The sequence below is a fragment of the Rhagoletis zephyria genome, unplaced genomic scaffold, assembly GCF_001687245.7.
Source record: "Rhagoletis zephyria isolate East Lansing unplaced genomic scaffold, Rhagoletis_zephyria_1.1 Rzeph_scaffold_00039, whole genome shotgun sequence".
Taxonomy (NCBI): Eukaryota; Metazoa; Arthropoda; class Insecta; order Diptera; family Tephritidae; genus Rhagoletis; species Rhagoletis zephyria.
Window position 1 is genome coordinate 89,734 of NW_016157123.1, and position 24,355 is coordinate 114,088.

At 34.8% G+C, this 24,355-nt stretch overlaps 2 protein-coding genes across 4 annotated transcripts; one reads left to right on the forward strand and one right to left on the reverse strand.

The window, feature by feature from the left end:
- Window positions 1-5,183, reverse strand: LOC108366279 (uncharacterized). Of its 3 annotated transcripts, XM_017620622.1 has the most exons (4): window positions 4,999-5,035; window positions 4,364-4,405; window positions 1,965-2,504; window positions 1-1,411 (listed from the first exon to the last, which is right to left on the reverse strand). In XM_017620622.1, the coding sequence occupies exons 1-4, from the start codon at window positions 5,000-5,002 to the stop codon at window positions 195-197; spliced, it is 1,803 nt and encodes a 600-aa protein (XP_017476111.1). In that variant the 5' UTR covers window positions 5,003-5,035; the 3' UTR covers window positions 1-194. The 3 variants fall into 3 exon arrangements, with proteins under 3 accessions (XP_017476111.1, XP_017476116.1, XP_017476122.1); XM_017620627.1 differs by lacking the exon at window positions 4,364-4,405 and having other exon boundaries at window positions 4,999-5,183; XM_017620633.1 differs by lacking the exon at window positions 1-1,411 and having other exon boundaries at window positions 1,549-2,504.
- An 11,512-nt stretch (window positions 5,184-16,695) lies between these two features.
- On the forward strand, window positions 16,696-20,918 carry LOC108366298 (uncharacterized). The gene is made up of 2 exons (XM_017620641.1): window positions 16,696-16,836; window positions 19,682-20,918. Exons 1-2 carry the CDS (start codon window positions 16,833-16,835, stop codon window positions 20,536-20,538), a joined length of 861 nt encoding a protein of 286 aa, XP_017476130.1. The 5' UTR covers window positions 16,696-16,832; the 3' UTR covers window positions 20,539-20,918.
- The last annotated feature ends 3,437 nt before the right edge of the window (window positions 20,919-24,355 follow it).

A 24,355-nucleotide genomic window follows, 5' to 3' on the forward strand; every position in this document is an offset into this window, starting at 1 on the left:
GATTTTATAGATACATATGAAAGTATATTTGTTAGTAAATCTTTACATTAATGAATAAATAACTGAGTAAGTAATACCAAAAATATGTACACACAGCGCAAAGAATTAAATTTAGTAGAAAATTTCGTCATTGCAAGTATGTCGCTTCTAAGGCCTACTCTACTTGAACGAGCTCATGTTCAACAGATATTTATTCAATAGCACATCTTTACCGCTTCATCTCGATAGAAGTCATTACGGCGCACGAGTACTTCATAGTTTGGGATACGCCTTTCATACCCGCCAAATGCAATGTATAGAGCTCGATGAGACGGCTGAATTTTGCCGGGAGTTAGACTGCCACAGTAATGAGCTCTACCTACATACAATGGCTCACCATCGGCAGTGCGCCCCGCCTCTATAGCACCCGGCGGTATTATACCATCCGATGCTGGCACCCAATCATAACCTTCCCCAATAAGAATCTCAAAATCGGATTTGGGTATCTCTTGACCCGCGTATGAGACATAAGCGCAAGCACGACTCGGTATCGCTTTTCCCGGCAAAAAATCGCCATTGTGAAAACAACGACAAACCAAAATTGGCGAGAGATCCGTATCGTGTCCGGCATGTACTGCATTTGGTGGTGTATAGTTGGCGCTTGAAACCACCCAAGTATCGGATTGTTGTGGACGTGGGGGTGGCATAGGCAAATGCATTGGGGGGATCGTTGGGTAGACAGATACACCGAGGGACTGGTATGATGGAGGTGGATCGAAATGTGTTGGCGCTGGTGGTGCATATGGGTTGTATGGATCGTTCGGAGGTGGCGGTCCCATGGGTGCACCCAAGGGTATTGGCATTGGAGGACCAAATAGCGGCTTAACGTCTAGCGGTGGTGGGTAAGGCTTCATATCCTCAGTTGGTGGTGTTGGAAAAGTAGGCTTCTTTTCTTCTAGTGGCGGTGGTGGTGTCTCATCGATTGCCCAACCCTCGGTACGTTTGTCTTCTACCAGTATCTCGTAAAACTCCAAGCGACGTTCTGCATTTTTGAACGGTATAAATAAGGCGCGATGAACCGAGGATATTTTACCGACACTCAGGCTACCTTCATAGTGACCGCGTCCAATATAAACAGGCTGACCCAGCGCCGTTTTGCCACAGAGTACAGCATTCTCGGGTATAACATGATCGTAGCATTGACGCCAGCTGAGATTTGTGCCACAAAGCACCTCGAAATGATCCTTTGGAAACGCTTCACCACGCCATGATACAAAAGCAATCTGTTTCTTTGGTACGATCTTGGCTACGAGCGTGTCGCCATTGTGGAATGTGCGACCAACGTAAATGGTGTCACCGTCAAAATCATTGCCGCCAAGTACGGCATTTGGTGGAATTGAAGCGTACGCGGACGAATGCACCCATTTATAGCCTACAGTACGACATAAAAAATAGACAAATTATAGATAAAAATCTAAGAAGAAATGTAAATTTGATAAAAGGATGCATACGTCCGCGTCGCGCTGAGCTTTGTTTCCAGACATCAGTGAAGTATTTATAAACTGCTGCTTTTAGTATTTTTAGTTAAAATATATTCTTTTATTATTTACTCTTGTTCAAATACAAAATAGATCTCAATAGTAGTATTCAATAGTATTTTTTTTTTTATTGACGGCAAAGAACCTCGTATGCGTCAACGCGGATTTCGCGACCACCATACGGAATAAAGAGGCAGCGCTGTAATTGCGAAATCAGACCAGGCGTCAGACTGCCATGGTGATGGCCACGTCCGACATACAGCCGCTGACCATTGCGTCCGATGCCGCTGAATACAGCATTAGGCGGGATAGCGTGATTGTACACATGTACCCAGCTGTAGCCATGGCCGCAGAGGACGTCGAACGAGATTTTATTGATCTCATAGCCGCCAACGCAGACGTATGCAGAACCTTTGTTAGGAACAAACTTAGCAGGCAGCAGCTCACCTTCATGCATGGCGCGTGCCACATAAATGGGAGCGCGATCTGTATCGTAGCCAGCCACCACAGCACTGGGCGGTGCATAGTTGGGCGTTGAAGGTACCCACTGATCGGTGGACTGTTTGATGAGTACTTCATATGTGGCGATTCGCACCTCCTGCCCACCGAACGGTATGTATAAGCAGCCATGCGATGGATGTATTTTGCCCACGGTCAAACTGTTGGCATGGTGACCACGTCCAACGTACAATGGCTCTCCAGAGCGTGTAGTGCCGGTGCGTACAGCGTTGGGCGGCACAGAGCCACCGTAGCAGGGTACCCAAGCGTAACCTTGACCAACCAGTATCTCATAGTGTGATTTCGTGATTTCACGGCCACCCCAGCAGACATAGCCTGCACCCTTGCTAGGCACTACTTTGGCTGGGAGATTGTCGCCTTCGTGAAACGAACGACCCACGTAGATGGGAGTGCCGTCCGAGTCGTGACCGCCAATAACTGCGAATGGTGGCACCGGCTGATATGGTGATGAATGGACCCAGGTATTTTCTGCAACGATAAGAAATTGGTGAAGTGAGAAAAGATTACAAATTGTTTCCTCTTAAAAATAAAATGTGAGTATCAACTTATTAAAAAGTTGTTTATGTGAGTATGGATATGAGAATACTTTAAATTATATATATGTACATTAGTCCGTACTACCATACAAAAACAAAAAAACAAAATGTTCGCGGTGCATCTCTGAGTCTAAGGTATTTTTGCAAGACAACTTCAAAATTGAGGTTGTTCACACTTGCCTGGTTATCAGGTTATCTGATTAAAAATTATTATTGTGTAGTGCATTTTATTGTTGTAAACGGAATAAAAAATATAACCACATAACCCCATAACCTGATAACCAGTTAAGCGTGAACAAACTCATTGTTTTTTTCGGCCGAACCTGGGGACAAATACAAACAGCAACAAAAATTTTTATTTTTTAATTCAAAATACTTAGAAGAAGTTTAATAATTTTTTGTGAGCATTACTTTGGAACAAAAAATCTTCCTCCGTGAGACAAAACCAACGATTTATCCATAATTTAAGATTCGACCGTAAATGCCTAAGATATGGCGAAAACCCCTGCTTAAAAAAAAGTTTCGAAAAATCTAAAAATTGCTTCGCAAAAATAGATACTTTATCATTCTGTTGGTATAGTCTAATGTCACGTAAATTTCAAAATTTGAACAAAAAATTTAGAGGTTGCTACCGGGGGTGGAAAAGATTAAATTTAGCTCTTAAATCCTAAAAATTCATCAAAATATTGACTTTGCCCAGCTATAACTCAGCGAGTTTATGAATTCTTATGAATAAGTTTCAATATGCTATGTTATAGCCTTCCGAGCTCATGCTTTTGTCAAACATTTGCGATACATTTTTTTTTCAAACCCTGCCTGTGACCTTTAAAATTGTGTTTGAAGTTTTGAAATTTTCGTGGATATTTTCATTTTGTACGCAGCAAAAATTTAAGGGGTAGATATCCCATACAAAATTTAGATGTCGATAGTGAATGTCCACACTAATCTATGTATATACATTAGGGTGTCGTAGAACTTAAGAGAATTTTTGTTTGCCAAATTCGATAGGCGTAGTCTCTCTATTTTGTCCTTTTGTTCTAAAAGACGCATTTGACCACTCTCCATTTGTACATGGTTATGCCTGGGTTAAACCCTTGGAATATCTCTAAGCTTTCCATTGAGCCTGATGGGAGAGATCGGTAGCCAAGCTCTTGCCCTGGGTCGCGATATCCTGATCTTCAACAATTTTCTGACATGCTCCTGGATAGATTTCGACTAGTTTATCCATCGCATTCTTGTAGACGCTACAACCTTTCCGGAATTTTTTGACTTCCCATACCGAGCATCCTTTTTCTCCTCCGCGAACTGCTACTTTCGGATCAAATCTTTACTGATCGCTAAGGCAGCCAGCCACCATGCAGTACGTTAGCATTGTAATGGGATTTGCAGGTCTATTCTGCACGCTACCGAAAATTTGGAACCGAAAAATTTTATTACCAAAAAATTTTACCAGTCCTTGTCACCGCGATTCTAGGTACGTTGGTAATGCAGCAATTCAGCTATGAAGATTTGTGGAAATTCAGGCATTGCATATTTCACGGGGAAATATTACAAAGCCTCGCTTGAGACACCCTTGCCTTAGTAAAATTTCCCAACCTGTGAGTATGTATATTTTGACTTCAAGACGGCTAAGGATATCGTCATCCAATAGCAATAAAACTTTATACATTTATAAGTGGTTTAAGACATAATTAAAAATTATGTATTGAATTTTGCAACAAAACATTTTCTACGTCATCCTAATGTACACATTCTACTAAAAGCTAAGATCGTTAAATAAGAGCAATTTACCGTATTTAATAACAGCACCTGGCTCCACGGAAATAGTAGCGCCTAAAAGTATGCATCAATTTTTTAATTTAATATTAACGTTAGGGTTTGCGCAAATATGAATTTATCGCTAATGCATAGACACACACATACATATGTATATGAATTTGATGCAAAATGTACGACTACGACTTTTTGCTAATTTATAGATAGCTGTTATCATGAAATCGGTCAAGATTAAATTTCAATCAAATGACAATTGCAATGTGTCATACATAATTTATTAAAATAAAAAACAAACACTGAAACATTTTTCTTTTCCACACAAAAACAAAATACGCACAAATAACAACGTAAATTCTGGGCCAAAAAGGAATAACCGCTAAAAACAGCCAAATTATTGAGTTTCATATGCTGCCATATTCTACGAAAAAATACCAAAACTTTCACATCTTAACGGAATTTTTTAATTTATCAATACCTAGCATATTTCACTTTTTAATCGCATATTTAAGTACATAGTGTTTATACAAAAAAATATTTTTTTTTTTTGTTTTTAGTTTTGCTCGTAATATCATCTCTTGATTTTAGTGGTTATTTCTTTTGAGCGCAGAATTTTTTTTTTATGTTTCAATTCGATAGCAATGTGATCTTACCCATTATTATTTAAAATAGATTTTGGCACAAAAAAATGCTTCTCCTTTTTTTATTTCCTATATAATACTCCTTCGGTTTTGTACTTTTAATTCTTTATCAGTATGCTGTTGATATACAAATTTTAACGTTTCTTAGTTTAACAGATCCAACAGCGCCCGTTTACTTCGACGGTTATTTTATTACTGTTTTCTTGTTGAAATCAACTGAGTCAGTTTATATTTCAAATCGAAATTCGTCCAATAATCATTGGCTTTCGTGTCTTATCTGGGCACGCATGTATGGGTGAACTTGCAAATACATAAATACATACTTATGTACCTTATTATTTATATACAAGTGCATACTTGCAGATACATTAAATAATTACCACAAATACATCTGAGTATTTTTTACAATATGGTAGATAAAATGCTTGTGCTAGGGTGGTCGAGTAGATATGTGCTACATAAATCTTTTTTTTATTTTATGTAATTCTAAAAGGGTCAGCTAAATATACTTACATATATACACACATATATACATACATATATCGCTCAAGACAAAATTTGGTAACTAAAATATAACCAAATCATGTGTTGCGAAAAACATACTTAATTGACTAAGTAAACTCTTTTCTCAGTGTAAGTATGAATAATGGGTCGTACCAAAAAGAAAAGTTCTAATGTATGTATTTTTTTTATATCTCTACCATTTACAGTCGCATCGTAAAGTGTGATATATCTATGGATCGACACATTTTTTTGTTTCAAATTAAGTTGAACTTAAGTACCCCGTTCTTATACTTACCCACCAGATCGCAGTTCTTTTCGTCCTAACGTGCCACACTAATGTCACTAAATTCAAGCTGATCAGAAATCATTATTCCAGTAAAACTATTTATATAAATAAATATTTTTTTATTGAATGTAGGTTTCACCGAATAATGTAAAAAGGCAAAAATACCTGTAGCCATCGCAGAAAAAGTAGCTACAGCAAGGGCGGCAGACTTAGGGGTGCTAGTTGCCCGACCAACTCGAGGTCTGCACGCTATAGTATTCTCGAGGGCTTTGATTTCATCCTTGATGACACGTGTGTCTAGCCTGGAGTGAGAAAGTTCGAGAGGGAGCTGCCTTGACTAGTTGTGGACTTCTCTTAGAAAGATGGGTCTCAGGTTAACTCAGCGAACGCTATGGAAAACCAGAGCATGCGGGGTCGTTCTGGCGGAGGGTGGACCGGGGACGGTCTAGAGATCTCCTTAGGCTCCCGAAGCCTGATCTTTCGATTCTGGTAGGTCATGAAGAAAAATTGGGGCTATTAGAAAATGGGACGTGGCACCTCCCATACAAGCCGGATTTTGCATACTGCATATCTCTGGAAGTGTTCATGGTAGAGTACTGGAGCTTGGTAGGGATATATATGAACTCAATCCCATACTCCTAGAGAATATTGCGGCTATTTTATAGGGGGGCGTTGCGCCTTTTAAACGCACTAAAGCTATTACGTATCTTTGTATGCATATACACTTTTGCTAGGTTATTTAAGATGGCAATGGATATATGCCTTCTGACAACCACCAAACCATAATATGAGAAGATAAATGCGTCACTGGAAATCCTGAACGTGAACTGTTGGTGAAAATTTTGGACCAAAATATTTCAATACAAAAAATTTAATTTGGGCGGGACAAAGTTCGCCGCGTCTGCTAGTAGTAATATAATATTTGGCGCTTACACGTTTTGCTAAGTGTTTGGCCGAGCTTCTCCCGAATTTGTGGTGTACGTTTTGATATTGTTACACAAATTGAGTTTGCCATTGCCTGCCGAGGGTCGACCGCTGTTAAAAAAGTTATTAATTGAAAAAAAAAAAAATAAAATAAAAATCGAATCCATGAAAAATAAATGTATGAAGATGTTTTAAGTTTTCTTCGCATATCATCGGGGGCATTGATTCGTGAGTTTGCCTACCCTAAAATCCTATGTATCGACCGGTTCGGTGTTTGCATGTGCAATTATGTACATACATATGTTCTTACATACGACTACTTTAAAATCAGGGATTACAAATTTTTTTTTGCGTCCCGTCCTAATGTACTCTGTGTGAGGTAAAATATACAAACACTGATAAATTGCTATTATTACACAAGTGTTCATGGTAGATACCCGGCTGGAGTATATGAGCTGTCAATGAAGATATGAACTTTGATCGAAATGTTATATTTATGTATGTCTGCTTATGACTCATATTTAATATATTTTTGAACATTTGTTTGATGGAATTTAAAGCTACATATCATGCATATGTAAGGGAGCGTTTACAATGCCGGTTTGGAGTTTAGAGTGCCTCTTTTGAGTTGTTGTTCCCGTCTACAATATCAACTCCATAATGGCATACATAAATCAAATTGAAAACGCAATAAATGTTTTTCCATAGTGATAGCTAATAAGAGCCTGCTTTCAAGGTTATGTCCATTTGTATAAGTTTGGAAGAGAGTCATGCAAGTTAACTATGTAACAGAAATGCCAAATCGAAATAAAAAATAGTCGCTTTTGGAATCGATTCGAATCGGAATAAAAATACCCCATCTCCCAAGATCGATTCATACATTTTTCAAATAACGCCGTTTACCTTATTTTTATAAAGTACTACACAAATTTATTGCAAGTAAACCTACCTTGTTCATAACGGTTTCTATATCAAGATTTGTATAAAAACAAATATGTGAAATAAATTTTCCCTATACTTTAGACAGTGATGTGAGCATTCAACAGAAACTTCCTAAATTAGCCCTACTTAGGAGAATGGTTAAATTTCTTTGAAATTTGGTTTTATTTTATCACGAAAAAGAAAAAGTTTTATGTTTTACTTCAAAATTAACAACATACACTATCCCGAAAAAAATTTTTTGCGATACGAACGTTTTTTAATATTTATATATTTTATTTGTTCCGCTAACTCTATATTTCTCTCTTAATTACTCTTTAAACAAATTTGTACTCATTGAATCTTAGACTAATAAATTGCAGTTTTGAAGATGCTGCGACTCACCGTTGATGTGTGAGATTTTTGTTTGTTGAAGATGTTGTTCATTTTCTCCATACAACATATGTATATACATGTTCTCGAAATTTTTTCATGTGGAAGAAAATGAATATGATAGTCATAAAAAAAATCATTTAAATGTCATAGTGGGCGATGGGAAATATTAAAAAGTCTTTATCATAAAAAATAAAGAAGGCTTTAACTGATTTATAAATCGAAAATTTGTATGAAAATATCACTTTATAGAGATCTTTAAAAAAAATTTAAACAAAGAAAATTAAAAATAACACTGATTTACAGTAAAAATGCACATTGGATGCCACTTTCCAATGCCTATTTAGAATTGCTTGCTTACTCCGAAAATCGAGATAACTTTTTTTCTTATTATTTTCCACTTAATCGCTTATGTATATCTTACGAAGCAATTGAACAATCTTAATACGAAGTGTGGCAAATGAAAGTTAACTAAATTATACACAAGCCGTATTTACATCACTTTTCGTTATGCCTTATAGTTTCTGAGAAATTAATTAATCATTCCAGATTTTTTGGGTTTTGATGAAAAAAAAAAAAATCAAATTTTAACAGGGAAAAAATTTAATAATAGCAAATTCTGTGTACATTTTTTTCATTTGTGTTAAAGCCTTTTATGTTTGCTCAAGTGCGCTCGTGTATAAAAATCCTTGCGCGTCCTCATTTGACCACTCATTCCGATTTTGTTTATCCATGAAACAGTATTTGTTATTTTTTTTAATTTTTTCCCTGTAAAAATTAGATTTTTTCAACTTTTTTCACGAAAAAATAGAAAAAAATTAACACCATTTTCGGAATTAACGAGCGATTCTACATAGGAAATGGATAGAGGCATCCGGTGAAAAATAACTAATTTGTCATGCATTGTAATCAGCGATTATGCTGCTGATTAAAGTAAACGTTCTTGAAATCCCGTGAGCCGCCCTAATGCAACTCAGACATGCATGCATAGTCATATCCCTGCAAAAAATTGTGCGACTAATCTCTAAAGAGAGTATTCCGAGATTACTCTCAATTGGGTACAATTGGGCATTAATTAGTCCCAACTAGTCTCATACGGGTACTAATGGAGGTCAATTAGTCTCGACTCATCCCTTGTGGGTATAATTGGAGATCAATTAGTCCCCAACTCATCTCTAACGGGTACTATTAACGATTTAATGATATGTACGCTCTTAGTGAATGAAATTTCATGTGCGGCGTTGGCACACATAGAGAGTATTCGCCTAACAAAACTGAGCTCCCCGGTTCGAATCTCAGCTGGCGAAAATTTTTATTTTTATTTTTTAAAAGCGATTAGTCGCTTTTTATACCCTTTCGGGTATAAATGTGAACAATTAGTCTCTTCATAGGACATGCCCGAACAAAAGCGATCAGTTCATTCCATATAAAGAGATCAAAAGTGGTATTAGTCGCATGCTCCTTTGCGATTGCTCTCGGAGTCATCCCGGTTTAGTCCCATTTTTTTGCAGGGATGTAGCTATGTACATATGTGCATATAGTACGTACGAGCAGAAATACCTTGTTTCCAAAATAGGTAGATTCTTTTTTTTAGCGAAATTATTCGCCATCCTACCACAACCATTTTTGTTTTTAATTTTTGCAATTGACTGGGACATTTATTAATTAATTGATTCGTAACAATTTGTTTAATTGAATTATTGAGACATGGTGAAACTTCTAGAGTCAATGGAGCGACTAGTAAAAGCTCACAAGCGAAGTTTGTTTACAGTATTTCACTTGTCAATACCCTGACGGAAACAAGTGATTTTTCTAAATCAACTAATTGAAAGACTACTTTAAAACAAATGCAATTAGTAAATGTTTCGAATTTGTATACTCCATTTCCAAAAAAAAAGAAGAAATTTGTGTCTTGGAAGTATGAAAAAGCATCTGTGAAGTGCAGAACGAAAGCGTATTCAAACGAAACATACTGAGTTTGAAGATGTTTAAGCCAAATTCATTTTAAAGTAGGGTCATTCCATTGAAAAGAGGAAAACGACATAAATTTAAATATTCCCTAATTATCTCTATTTCAGTAGTAACCTCTTTTTAAATGACTACATTTTATTAACCTGTGGGAAAATATTAACAATTTCAAAAGGAGTTGTAATTTCTGTCTATGGAAACTTTTATTTCATGCTACTTTACAGCAGTCACAAGGAGATGTCACAACTTTAGATATTTTTTAATATTTCTATAAAGATTATATAAACCCCATTTTTATTGAAAACGAAAGCATATAATTCATGTTTCACAACACAAATACATCGTTCGTGAAAATTAAGTGTTTTGGCTAAAATTCATCTTTGAGTGCACAAGTGTAAAATAGTGTCCTTTTCAGTGTCCCACTAGTCACATGCATTCAAATGATAGTTACTTAAAACTTAGATATCGTTTGGTATTTTTGTTAAAGCAATTTTGTACATTAGTTATCGTTCTATGTTAAAAAAATATCTTTCGCTGTTGTATAAGTTCCGACGACATATGTATGTAGTTAAAATTCACAATTGATCACATTCTGAAGTAAAATGTCCCACTAGTCACAATGGAATGGCCCAGTAGTTGAAAATACATGCAGGAAAAAGCAACTGTTAAATAAATGAGTTCGTTGCAGGTAAAATAGTAAAAATTTCAATTAGTTATCATTAAAAATAAAGTAGTTTATATATTACTTTCAAACTAATTCAATTTCCTGCAGGGTACATACATACATACATACATATATATTTAGTGGTAGTTTTTCATTATCTTATCACAATTTGTCAGTGTGGCTGAATGATTACTGTCTCGAGAACAGACATACATTGTATGTACATATTTACAATTTACATTGTGCAAATGTATTGATGTACATATGTACATACATATGTATCATCACTATATTTAGATCAAACTAAGTGCAATGAAATGCGAGCCCCGCAGCCAATTGGTTTGGAGTGCGTATTACTACTAAGTATAAGGTGGGCTAACGCGGACGCTTTCTGCTCTATTGCACTCCAGCGAATATTGCAAGTAATCAAACGAATGAGTTGTATGATTGGTACAAATAGTTAAAAGGTATATTTAAATACAATACAAACTTTGTTTATCTTTATACTTCTGAGGTAGACTTTTTGAACATAAAGAAGAGTGATGAACAATTTAGCTCCAGTAAACAAAAGCTTACAAATAAATAAACTATTGAAACTTGCTGTCATTTTATGGTAAGGCTAGTTAGGATATGTATGTATATGCACCAGTACCCTTCACAACTTAAATTAGATAGCTTTTTTACCTATATATGTATGTGTATATATATTTAGATACATATTTCATCCCACACATAGCAAATACTATGTATATAATACACCTGACCATTTAGAATGACACATACGTATGTACATAATTGTTTTTAATACATACTATAAATCATACAAAAAATTGGTGAAATATTTTATGGTTCTCAGAACGGCAATGTGAAAGTATGCGTGGTACGAAAATTCCCTGAAGGCTATTCGATTAGACTTAAATTCTTGTAAAATCCCTGCAAGAATTTTAGCTTACACAGAGTTATCCCTTTCTAAAACTTCTTCTTCTTCTTCTTATATTGCACAACAACTTTTTGTCGGTCCTGTCACCAATTGCCTATCTCATTTGCAAAGTTAAGCTAGTTTATCACACCAAGCTCGGCACTTATAGCCGTTTTCACCAGCTATTAAAATGGGAAATGAATTTTATTTTATGTAAATTTTCATATAAAATAGTAAAAACTAAAATCAATTTTCACTTCAATTGCTTTTGTGAAATTGGCTCTTAGACCATCCATTGTGTGCATGAGCGCCCTTACTTTCGCTTTCCAGCCTTGCAGCGAAATCGAAAGATATACCCGAGCTTCATCATACATTAGTATCGTACACAGTGGGACGTTCCCAAATAAACTGCGGCCAAAAGTAGTACCCGCTCTACAAATTCGCCATATATGCTCTCTTCTGTAGTTAGGAATGAAGAAATGTGGAAAATGGTAAAAGTCGACGTACTGCCCGCCCAAAGCTCTTGGAATTAGGCGGATATAGTAAATGTTATCAGATTTTAATGAAATTCAGGGCATATGCTAGTTTTGACTATAAAATATAGGCGAAAATGCGAAAAAATTTTATTTCGATGAAATTTGGTGTATCGTTTTCTCCAAAATGTTCTAATTCGGAAGATAATGAAGTGTATTTCACTATGACGCAGCCAGTTCGAAAACGCCCTATCTCAGAAAACCTTTCAAGAAAGCCCTACTCAGCTGTCGATTCAAAACCATCCTATCTCAGCATATTTTCGATGTATTTTCAGCTTAGGTAGGGCGTTTTTGACCCGAATTATGAGATGGGGCGTTCTCAAATTCTGAAATAAGACTTTTTCAATCAAATTCTGAACTAGGGCATTCTTGAAAAGTTTTCTGAGATAGGGCGTTTTCGAACTGGCTGCCGAGATACTAGGTCGATCTTCCACTCAGGTGACGATATGTGTTCTTAATATTTCTAAAAAATCGAATTAAAAAATTTCGAAATTTTTACGAAGGTTAGTTATTTTAAATGTTGCAAAAAGATCGAAACTTGGATTTATATGGTTATTGGTCAAGAATAAACTATATTTTTATAAAAAAATAGTTAAAATTAAAAAAATATTAAGATAAATAGTCAAATCTAGTCAATATGTGAGTGTCGTAAAGTAATGATAAGTACTACATCGCCGATTCCATTGCAAAACCGCCTACCTTACGGCACTCAAATTTTGCAGGAGAGCGAAAAAACGGGATTTCTTTGCAGGCATTGCCTTGATAGGCGTTATTTTCTCTAGCTATTATTTTAAAAATCTGTAGTTTTAATTTTTGCCACAACGGTGATTTAGGCGGGTTTGCAAATGGTCATTGGGCGGTTTTGCAAAGGCATCGGCGATATATGTTTTATTTATAACGCTCAGAGCTGACTGCTGTAAGATCTTTAAATTATTTAGATTACAGTCGATTAAAGATAATTTTTTCAACGTTGAAAAAATAATGGATTTTACTTATTTTGTGTTTGTAATTATTTGTCTCATTAGCCACAAGCTTGCCCAGCCCTGCTCTATACTCATATTTATTATAGCCAATAGGATCTAATAAGCTGGCCATTGTCCTAAAAATGTCGATTTTTATAGCATGTGTATGTGCATGTACATACCTACATACATATGTATGAATGTGATTGACTACATACAAGATTGTCGACCCTAAGCCATGCTTTGTTTACAATTTTCGTTGTTAAAGACGGAAAAATAAAAATGTGAGTTATTAAAAAGTAATAAAAAAAAACATTTTAAAGGCAAGCCTTTACAAGTGGTTGGTAAAAAGAGAAAAATCGCACCACCTAACGCAGTGCTGTCCAACCGGTAGTTCGCGGGCGCCTAGTAGCTCGCGACCTGTATTTTAGGCGCCCCCAAACTAAAAGATGGACGGAAGAACTACGCCATTTCCGGTTGAATAAGCGAAAAAATCAATTAAAAATGAAAATCGTCAATTAAAAATTATAATAGCTATTTGTAAATGAGATTAGTCAATGGTAAATAAAGATATTTCTGATCCAAAGACATTAATGAAGAAATTCTCAATGATCATGTAGATAAGGCTCTCCGACTTGGCATTTTTAAATGATGTTATTGAAAACTAAATAAACTCAATAATGGTTTTCAGAAGTTATGACTGTAATCTTAGCCTCCTACATATGAAAGATGCTGTTGGCAGAAAAAAACCGTCAGCTTTTCCCGTCGTTTGCTCTTCTTTTGGACTCAGAAATTCTTGCGGGCTACAATCCAGCGCATTACGTGCAAAACTTTCTTCAGTTACGATCGAAATACGAAAAGCCGATGCATGAAGCAAACTAACAGCTTTCTTTTGCGTCTAACAATGTAGGAACTATTAATTCGATGAAATGCATCATAATCAATCAAAAAGAGAATTTTGAGTTTTTTGTTAGTTACAGAGGTCTGCATTTTAGGAGAAGAAATGTTCTCTATGGAACCAGTTTTATCTTTCTCCTTAAAATCGATTTATGAATTATAGTGGAAATACTGCTTTACCAATTAAGAGGAAATTGTTGTTGTCACAATACAACGAATGTTCTTTTTTATGTGGAGGCGGTGCCCGCAAAGCATTGCAATGGTTTCAAAGTAGCCCTCGGCGCGAACTCGGTTGGACACCGCTGACCTAACGGCTACATTTTTTGTGGAGTTATTTCTTTCTATTTAAGTTAAATATGAAAGAAATCGACCCTATTTGTATTTTCCAAATATCCCGACTCCTGCGCCACCTAGCGGATCAATTCATCTTTCATGTGGTATTGTCATCGGGCTCCGAGCTAAGTTGGAAATTTCAGAGTCTCTAGCTAATCGGGAAGTTGGTTAAAAATTGATTGCAAGATCTGATTACACACAGGTGGAACTTAATAAAAGCTTGTAAAATATGCAAAAATAAGTGGAAATAATATGTATACACAATTGGTTTTAATAAGTTATCGCAGTACTTCAATTCAATAAACACAAACTTAGTCATAATTTTTCTAAGTAAATAATTCTTTCAGGGTTCATCAACTCTTTGACTACATATGTACACCATTGTTCCGGGCAACAAGTAAACAGGTGTCAACTAGACAACAACAAAAGGTACTGCAATATGAGCTGGAACAAAATAAATAAATGAATTCGTTATTTCATAACTTTTATTTGCCTATGAATGTATATTGACCTTTTTTTAATACCTACCCTGCAAAAAGTGGGACTAGGTTAAATACTAGTACAGGACCACGCTACCTTGTAACCAACACTGGTAACCAAAATGGTCCAAACAGGTCCACCGCTGCTAACATGGGACCACATAGACAACTACTCCTTTTGGACCATGGATTGAACTTCATAAGATTTTGTATAAACTGAATATTTGATCATTTTTAAAGGTGATTTTCAAATGTAAATAGTAAAATCTATTACTTCAAATGCATTTTCTTAAAATTCGTTTTCATAATATTTATATTTGGCAACCGAATCATATTGTCGATGGGTTCAACAAATGTGTATATAAGTTTTTTACGTTTGAAATGGTCCAGGTCAGCATAACAAATAAGTAGCATGCAACCTGGTCCTTTTGCCCATACTTTAAAACCACGTCCCAGTAGACCACCTGGTAATCAGATTTTTGCAGGGTATGTATGAACACATGTATGCGTGCTTAGTACATACAAATATGTACATATGTACACGTATTATAGGGAGTTCTATCCGGATTTTTTGAATGTTCGGATAATTTGGATATTCGATTATCTAATTAAAAATCCGAATAACCGGATAACAAAATTAACGGATATTAAAATACATATAAACATATATACACGTATTAGTGCAGGAAGTTCTACCCGGATTTTTTTAATGTTCGAATAATCCGGTTATTCGAATATCTAATAAAAAATCCGAATAACCGGATAAAAAAATTAACGGATATTAACATAATATGTACACATGAACACGTATTAGTGCAGGGAGTTCTACCCGGATTTTTTGAATGTTCGGATAATCCGGATATTCGAATTTCAGATTTAAAAATAACAAATGCTTGTGTATTAACCTTATAATACTAGATAAAAAAATACTTTTTTTAAAATATCGCCTGGTTACGCCTGCTACAACTATGTATCTAATGTAAGTAGCGGCCACAGGTTTCAGGTAACCTAAAATTGGTTAATTCTGTAACAGATTCCTGTACGTTTATGCCGCTCTCGCAAACGTCTTCAGCTACGTGTTTTATTAATTATTAAAGAACTCAATGGATTCAGTAATTTTGAGAAAAATTTTACGAAGCCGTTCAAACTCTATTTAGAATATTCGGATGAACAAATGAAGGATATCCACATAACAAATTCCATATACAAGATTTTCAGAACGGATATTCGAATATACGAATAGTCCCAGCCCTAACACATGCCATATGCAACTGCACTTGTTTTTGACGCTTTCACAGAATATTGTTGAAGCTTTTCACACTCGCGTACTTTTTATCTTGATTTTTTACTGAAAAGCTTATTGAAGACTGATAAGATACATGTGAACTGTGTGTTCTTATCAACACTAGTGTTCATGAAGTTAACCTCACCTCAAACGAATGTGCTTAAGAGGCTGCTAAAAATGATCTAAAACGGTGTCAAGAGGATCATTGTAGCAATTTTATTTTCTATTTTTATATCTTGATCAGTTCAGGATCAGTCAGTGGCAGTACGCACCCCTGACCACTCGGCCACAGCAACCGCCTATTAAAGTTTGTTCATACGTACATTTTCGGTATCTAGACAAATTATTTTTTTTTTGAAATCTGTAAACCGTACATAATTAATTTAAAGCCTGGACACAACTTCTTGATAAAAAAACTTCTGAACTTAATCTTTCGTTTTGCCAAGAAAGACAAAAATTAGCAAATATGTAGACTCCTTGTTTAGTTTTTTTATACTTGCTTTTACAATTTATTTGGTAGTGCAGTAGACTTACACCAAAACAACTTAAACTTCAAAATTATACGTTATCACTACGTGTGACTTTGCTTTTGTCCGTTAGTGTACATATTCGTATATTTTGGCGGTTTCTGTATATTTAATTTCAGTTACATTTGCAACTTCATTTGCTAAACAGCGTAGAAATATTGAGCTGCGCCTCAAGCTGTGCCAAGCAATTGCAAAATATTTTTTTAATTAAATTAAATTTACTAAAAAGTTAGAGCCTATATAAATCATACAAAATGGGTGAGTAAGCTACAACGGAGTGATAAGATAATTAGTATAAAGTGTTAATATAAAAAAAAATAAAAAATTTTCTAAATAAAAAAATCACAAAACTCCATAGATAAAAGTAAAAGTTAAACGAATGATTAGGAAAGTGCTTGCTCAGCTGTTTCAAAATTTCATAAAGTTCGAATTAAGTGTTGCTTTAACTAAATTTGTTAGAAAAAATAATATCTTTATATTTCTTTCGAAAATATTCTAAAAGTTTCGAGTACACTTATATATTTACCTACGTGTCATTTTCGTCTTCGATTCTTTGTAGTGCCGGTACTTTATCAACTCGTAAGTTTTATCTAATCAGCGCTTGTTGCTAATAAAGAACAGCAAGAAGCAAAGTGCATTTGTCCTATCATATTTTTATTTAATTTTGAAAGCTTTGTCGACACGTTTTAAGTAATGGCTGCGAGGCTTGATCTTTAGAGTGACAGCAACCAAGAGTTTAATAAAAAAGCGTTGTAAAAAATAATAAAGGCTATGAAGGTATTGTATGGCCGCTGTAGCCGACTCGTAGCACCAAGATGTGATCCCTTTTCAAAACAACATCCCAAAAAATTATAGAAAATGCTTTTTCTTAACAGCGGTCGCCCCTCGGCAGACAATGGCAAACCTCTGAATGTACATATTCTATATTCTGTTCTTCTATTCAAACTATTGCAAAATATCGGGGAAGAGGACAATAATACTCAAGAAAATAATGCTAAATTCATTTTTGGCTGACGAAAGCAACTCTAGCAATATGACCTTAACGAGGATTCTTCAAAATATGACAAAACCACGAAATACTTGGGTGACTTCGCGTTATGAAAACATGAACCTTTTCAAATTCCATTATTTCAAATTCCCTCTCTGGATATTTTAAGGAAGAAAAGTCTTTTTCAAAGATTGAAGAGCTTTTTTCTTATCTAATGAAGTAGTTTTTTTTTGTTGAAAAAAATCTAACAGAAAGGCACTTCCCGGAATTATGTCTAGTCTGAGAAGTACGCGGGGTTTTGCACCCCAAATTTAAACCCATTTCGCTCCTTTTTGTATTTAATAGTTTAACAACTTATCTGTGTCATTTTGAACGGGTCGTCTTTTGACATTTTTCTGGCAATTCCACTATAGAGCGTTTCTATGGTTTCTTTGATTTGAAGTCAACTTCATAACAGTAAGGTAGTTATGTAGAGACAGGGAAAAAACGATGGTTCGAGGGCTTTGTGTTAAATGCATCCAAACTTCCCAGTAAAGTTGTCTAATTTTTTGCTGAGTCATTTAATTGTGTATGATCTGGCGAGGTGCTGATGAAACGCAATACATTTTCTGTCGGTCAATTATGGTCGCTATTTAGGCGGGTATAGTTTATTTATTGATTGCAGAAGAATTAATCATTTCATCAGGCGGTAACACTTCTTAATGACGATTGCCTTCTACTTAATTCTATGTTTCTGAATAACTTTTTTAGTAAATATAAAAAGATTATGAGTTATGGAAATATTGTAAAGGTCCAATACAAGTTTTTCTGTTAAATGGGAAAGATGATATCCGTCAAGTGGCTGCCGCCAGTGTTGATGTCCTTTGTGCCCGTTTTATTACATTTCCCATGACTTTTCGCTAGATTTCCGGCCTTCATGTCGAATATTCTCCTTAAGGGCTGCGATGGTATGGGGTTTGTGGCATAAGCCCGCGACTTCATATAGCCCCAAGAAAGAAGTGAAGAAGAGTGTTTAATTTTGCGCCACTTTGTATATAGGGCGTTCCATACTAAAATATACGGGGTTCACACTTCATGTGTTTGATTTGTTTTAAATTTTTAGGGTTGATGGATAAACATAAATAATAAAAAAATATGAAATTTGAGCTGCATTAATACTTTTCAAAAACTTTACAGCACAAAAACAAATACAAATCTATTTAATAATTTTCCAAATATTTCGACAACTCGGCGTGAAAAAATTTAAAAAAAATCCCACATACACACATCAAAATCCTCTTGAAAAATTTTTAACATACAAATTTTTTGATAAAAAAAAATTAGTTTTTGAAAATATGTCATCTCAAAAAAAAAATTTAAATTTAAATCACAATGGTAGCTCTGAGTATTGCGCAATATTTAAGTATAGTATTATGGGGTGCACTCTACAATAATTTAAGTTATGAATTGTTTTTACACCGAAGTTGAGTAGTATGACTACATTACCAATTTACTGACTAACGCCTAAGACATTGCCTTGTAAAAGTAATCACTGAAAGTAGTCGGTCGATAATTGACGGAGTTTATCAGGTAGCTACCGATTCTTCAGTCCCTTAGTCGCTCCCCCGTACTGCAGGGTATTGAGTCACATACCAGTGTTTGCACTGATGTACTTATGTATGTACATACACATGCCTACATATACAATGTATGTATTTATTTATGACTTTGTTATTGAACACCACATTGATATTTACGTGTTTTAAAATTAAGTATGTGCACAGAAGAGCTTGAAAATTGATAGATTATTAGTAAACTTATGTACATATAGATAAGTATTTACATACTTAGAGTAACTAAACTAGGCCAGTAAATAAGCTAGCAAATAAGCTGCATTAGTTATCTTGGTAACTGTATTTATAAGAAATTTGATAAATGAGTGTCACATGGAACTTTTGCAAATAGAAAATACATATATTTTATAAATTTTGCTTTATTACTAACTCATGTATTTCATTGTGTACTTATAAGTATCTACATAAAAGACCATCAAACATTTATATTAAATTTTCAACATTAACACTCAGTAACAAAATTTATTCAAAATCTCACTTCTCACTCTACTCCTTTTTTTAGCGGAACACACATGGGTTTCCACAAGCATTTACAGCGATTTGCCACCCTTCGCCATTCATGCCGGCCACGACTCGGACGGTGATCCAATCTATGTTGGCCGTGCCTACCACAATGGTGATATATTACCTGCAAAAATCGTTCCCAACAAGAAACAAGCCTACGTCGCGTGGGGTGGTGAGGAGATCAACAAGCAAGACATCGAAGTGTTGACCGGTCATCATTACAGCTGGATACCAGCTAGCGGTGGTGAAGTGCCACCACATGCTTTGCGTGTTGGCCAAACCGGCGATGGTGAGCCGCTATTCATTGGACGCGGCCATTGGCAAGGCAGTTTGACACCCGGCAAAATCCACCCATCGCATGGCTGCCTATACATTCCGTATGGTGGACATGAACAGCGGCTCGATAGCTATGAGGTGCTCGTACAACCTGAAACCTGGGTCAACTCATCGGGTAGCAATCTAGTGCCTGGCACTATTCACGCCGGTCATGATGCTGATGGTGATGCCATTTACGTGGGACGCGCCTACCATGAAGGTGATCTGCTGCCCGCCAAGGTTATTCCGAATAAGAATTGCGCTTATGTACCATTCGGTGGTCGTGAGGTAGTAAAGCATGATTTTGAGCTTTTAGCCGGTTACGGTTACGGTTGGGTACCCGATGCAAATGGCGGTGTGCCACCAGGCGCTGTTGTCTGTGGCCGCACCAGCGACGGTGAGCCTTTGTATATTGGCCGTGGTCACTATGGTGGCAGTCTGACACCCGGTAAGATTCATCAATCGCATGGCTGCTTGTACATTCCGTTTGGTGGACAGGAAGTAAGAGTGCAAAACTACGAAGTTTTGGTGCGCGTTTAAAGGACAAAGTACCGCATAATGGCTTATGACAACGAGATGAGCTTTCATCTCAGCCACTCCGCAGCAACGTAGAATAATGGAATACATTCATAAAAAATTTGTAAACACATATGTATGTTTACGTGCATATGTATATTGCCCTTTTTCAACTTGTTAAATACATTCTTGTTTTATACAAATGTTTTTTCTTACAACTACATACATACATTCATTGATGTAAATGTATAAACATTTTACCTTGGTCTTCCAGATTTTTGTTCTGTATCGTGAACATGCATACATTTTATAACTCAAATACATAGATATTTGGTAAAATTCGAGCCATGTATTGTGTCACATAAATTAATAAAAAATTTTTACATAAAATTCGAAGAATGGTTACGCAGATTTGATGATATTAATGGATATATCGGTTTTAAAATTGAATGCGCCCCATTTTTTATTAACAGTAAAAGTCAGCGTCAAAAAATTTCACGCACTTGTCTATTTCATAAGATTCACAATGTTTTTCATGACAAATATTTTTCGGTAATTTTTATTAAAACTAAAAAAAAAAAAAAAGTTTCATGTATGTGGTATAAAATTGAATAGGCTTCAAAACCGCGTGCCAAGATTTTTTCTAAAAAGGCTGATGGATGCTTTGGTGAAAAGTTTGTAAAATTTTATTGTTTTTTTTATGAATTCTGTATAAAGTTTGAAACTGTAATATATACACTTTCAGTTTAATAATGAACTATAGTTTGATTAAAAATTGCCGAAGAATATTTATTATGAAAAGTATTGTGAATATTGTAAAATAAATCAGTGAGTATATTTTTTTACGCTGCCTGTAGTGTCGGAAAAAGAAAAAGGGTTGCGACATTTTAACAAGTTCATTCTATAAAATAAATATATATATATAAGTCATAATTTCAAACTTTGTGCAAAGATTAAAAAAATTTTGTCTAAATTGCAAACTTTTTAATAGAATTTATAGAAAAAAATTTTGTTATGCAGTTTTATAGCCCATTAAATTTTAATATAACAAAGTGCAAGTGTGAAGGTGCTTAAAAATTTCGCTAATTTTTTATATATTTTTTTGCGGACGATGCACCGCGGTGTTACGATTTCCTTCCGTACAAAGTACATATGTTTGAAACAATTTTTTATATGGAAAGAAATGCTAAAAAAATATCCAAAAATCAGCGAAACTTCACACTTACACTTTATTGCATTAAGATTAATTGGGCTATAAAACGGCACACCAAAATTGCTTCCAAAAATTCTATTTAAATTATTTGCAATGTAGATGAATTTCTGAAGAATTTTCCTATTGCAATTTGTCCACATGCCGTGTGCCATTTAATTTTCAGGTAACGATATTGTTTTTGGCTGATACTCCCCGGAAATGATATATGCGGGAAGACCTTAATGATTAAAACGTTAATCCAGATTAATGATAAAACTAATATTATAAATGTGAAAGTTTGTGGGCGAGTGTGTGAGTGCATTTGTTACTCTTGCACGCTAAAACGGCTGAATACGGCCAATTTTTTCCACAAACGCTAGAGGGTTTTAAAAACTGTTTCAGTGATCCTAGATTTATAAGCCCTGAAAAGGCATCTTTAGTTAATTTAATTAATTTAATTTAATCTTTAATATTCAGTACTAATATCACATAATTAGTAGAATATTTTTCCATAACTTTGTACTTTGTGCTCGGGATTTTTACCCCGAAAAAATTTTTTTCGGACCGGACCGAACTGAATTGCAAAGCCTACCTTTGAAGGGATCCACTTCCCTTTCCAAACTTTGAGAATTTCTTTACTTTTGCAAAATTGGTCAGGCGCTTCCTTAATATTTTGTTTTCGATCCTTGAAAAAGCATTTGTGAAGTGCAGAAGAAAAGCGTACTAAACGAAAAATTCAATAAGAAAAATTTCAGAAAAACCGCCAAAAGCGTATCCGTTTCAAAACAATTTTCGGTTCTTGTCTGTACATTGTGTCTGCCGTACACTTTTTTCTTATTTCCGATCCATTTAATATCTGCCATTTTATTTACAAGACAAAATACATTGGGATCATATTAAAAAAAAAAATTTTGCAAACTTTTTTGGAGGTTGGGGCTCGATATGTACATAAGTAATTAAATAAATACGAAAGTTTTTTATTGGGAACGGGAGCGGAGCTCGGAGCGAAATAAAATACCGGAGCGGAGCGATGAAAAAAACCTAAACCTAAACCTAAAGCTAAAATCAATTAATTAATAAGTTAAATAAAATATTATAAGAGATTAGTTGTCAAAGGTAAGGGGTTCCAAAAAGTTAATATCGAATAATTAATTAGTTAAATAAGGGGCTAAAAGCGCTTTATTTTGAAAATATTTTGTAGGCGGGCTGCCACCTGTTTAAAAAGTTAAAATCAATTGAAATAACAAGTTGAACAAGATATTTCAATATGAGTATCAAACCGGAGGGTGTTAAGAAAACTTTTTTTTAGTATTTTTCTAAAGAATTTCAAAATCAATTTAATTTAGAAGTTAAATAAAGTATTGTGGGAACCAAGCAAGAAAAATACGAAAACCGTATCTAGTTGTAAAATATTTTTGACGAGAGCTGCCGCCAGTTTAGAAATTAAATTGACAAACGAATGAAAAGCTGCTAATATTGTAAATTTTAAAGTTTGTGAGCTTGTAAGTATGTTTATTTGTCTCTCTTTGTATACAATTTGGCATACAGATAGCTTAGGTTATGGATTAAAATAAGCATATTTTTTGAAAAGGTATGCCACCTGCTTAAAAAATCTACTTTAAACTATAAGTGCATCTAAATTTTACAATATGCCAAACGAACGAGATTTAAGAAAGCGTTATTACCACAATATTTTTAACAGGATTGCCACCTATTTAAAAAGTCATATTAAGTTTTATTATTTAATTGAATGAAGGGTATGGTAAAGAAATTAGGTTTAAAAACCTTTATTTTGAAAGAGGGTTGCCAACCCTTCTAACATCACATCAAATTTTTTAAGTTAAATAGAATACTGCAATATGGCTGTAAATCGAAAGAAAACTTTGTTTAGAAAATATTTTCAAATAGGGTTGCCATCTGTTAAAAAGTCAAATTAAATTTAGTGAATAGGTAAAATGAAACATTAAAAAATTATACCGAGTAAAACCAAAAATGTTTAGGAAGGCTTTATTTCGAAAATGTTTAAAAGTCTAAATAAGTTTAACAAGTTGCTCCAAAGAAATATTACAATACGGATGCCAAACAAAACAGATTGCAAAAGCTTTATAACACAGTTTTTAGAGGGTGTGCCTGTTTAGAAAATCAAATTCAAGTGGAGTATTTTTAGTATTTACATCCAACAATTTTATTGAATCTGAGGCCGTTTATTGTAAACAAACAAAATTAATTAACAAATTGTTTTCCCACAATAATTTTTCATTAAAAACGAACTCGAGCTCAATAAAATTGTTTGAATATTATTTTTTATTAGGCCAATAAACAGAAAAAATACAAATACTTAACACATACATTGTACATATTGTATTATACTGTTAAGGTTTTTTCTTGTTTTAAAAATAAAAACGTTTCAGATAAATGTTTTCTTCCTTCCGCCTATTTATAAATTGGGTGACCTCACGATTGCCGCCGGCAGGGGCCTCGAGGCTCCTTAAGTCGACTCTGTTATGAAGAATGTTAGATTCTGAAGAAAGGTGCTGCTGAAATAAATTATCATGTATAATTAAGTAGTGCCTTTTTGATTTGGCTTTTTACTATGCAGTACAAACAAGTGCTTTAGCAAGCATTTTTTCGATAGATAGATTTTCCCTC

Coding starts and splice junctions, on each gene's coding strand:
- LOC108366279 (XM_017620622.1), bottom strand. Junction 2,505..4,363: donor AGGTGCTGTTATTAAATACG/GTAAATTGCTCT, acceptor TTATCGTTGCAG/AAAATACCTGGGTCCATTCA. Junction 1,412..1,964: donor GGCACGCGCCATGCATGAAG/GTGAGCTGCTGC, acceptor GTCGTACTGTAG/GCTATAAATGGGTGCATTCG.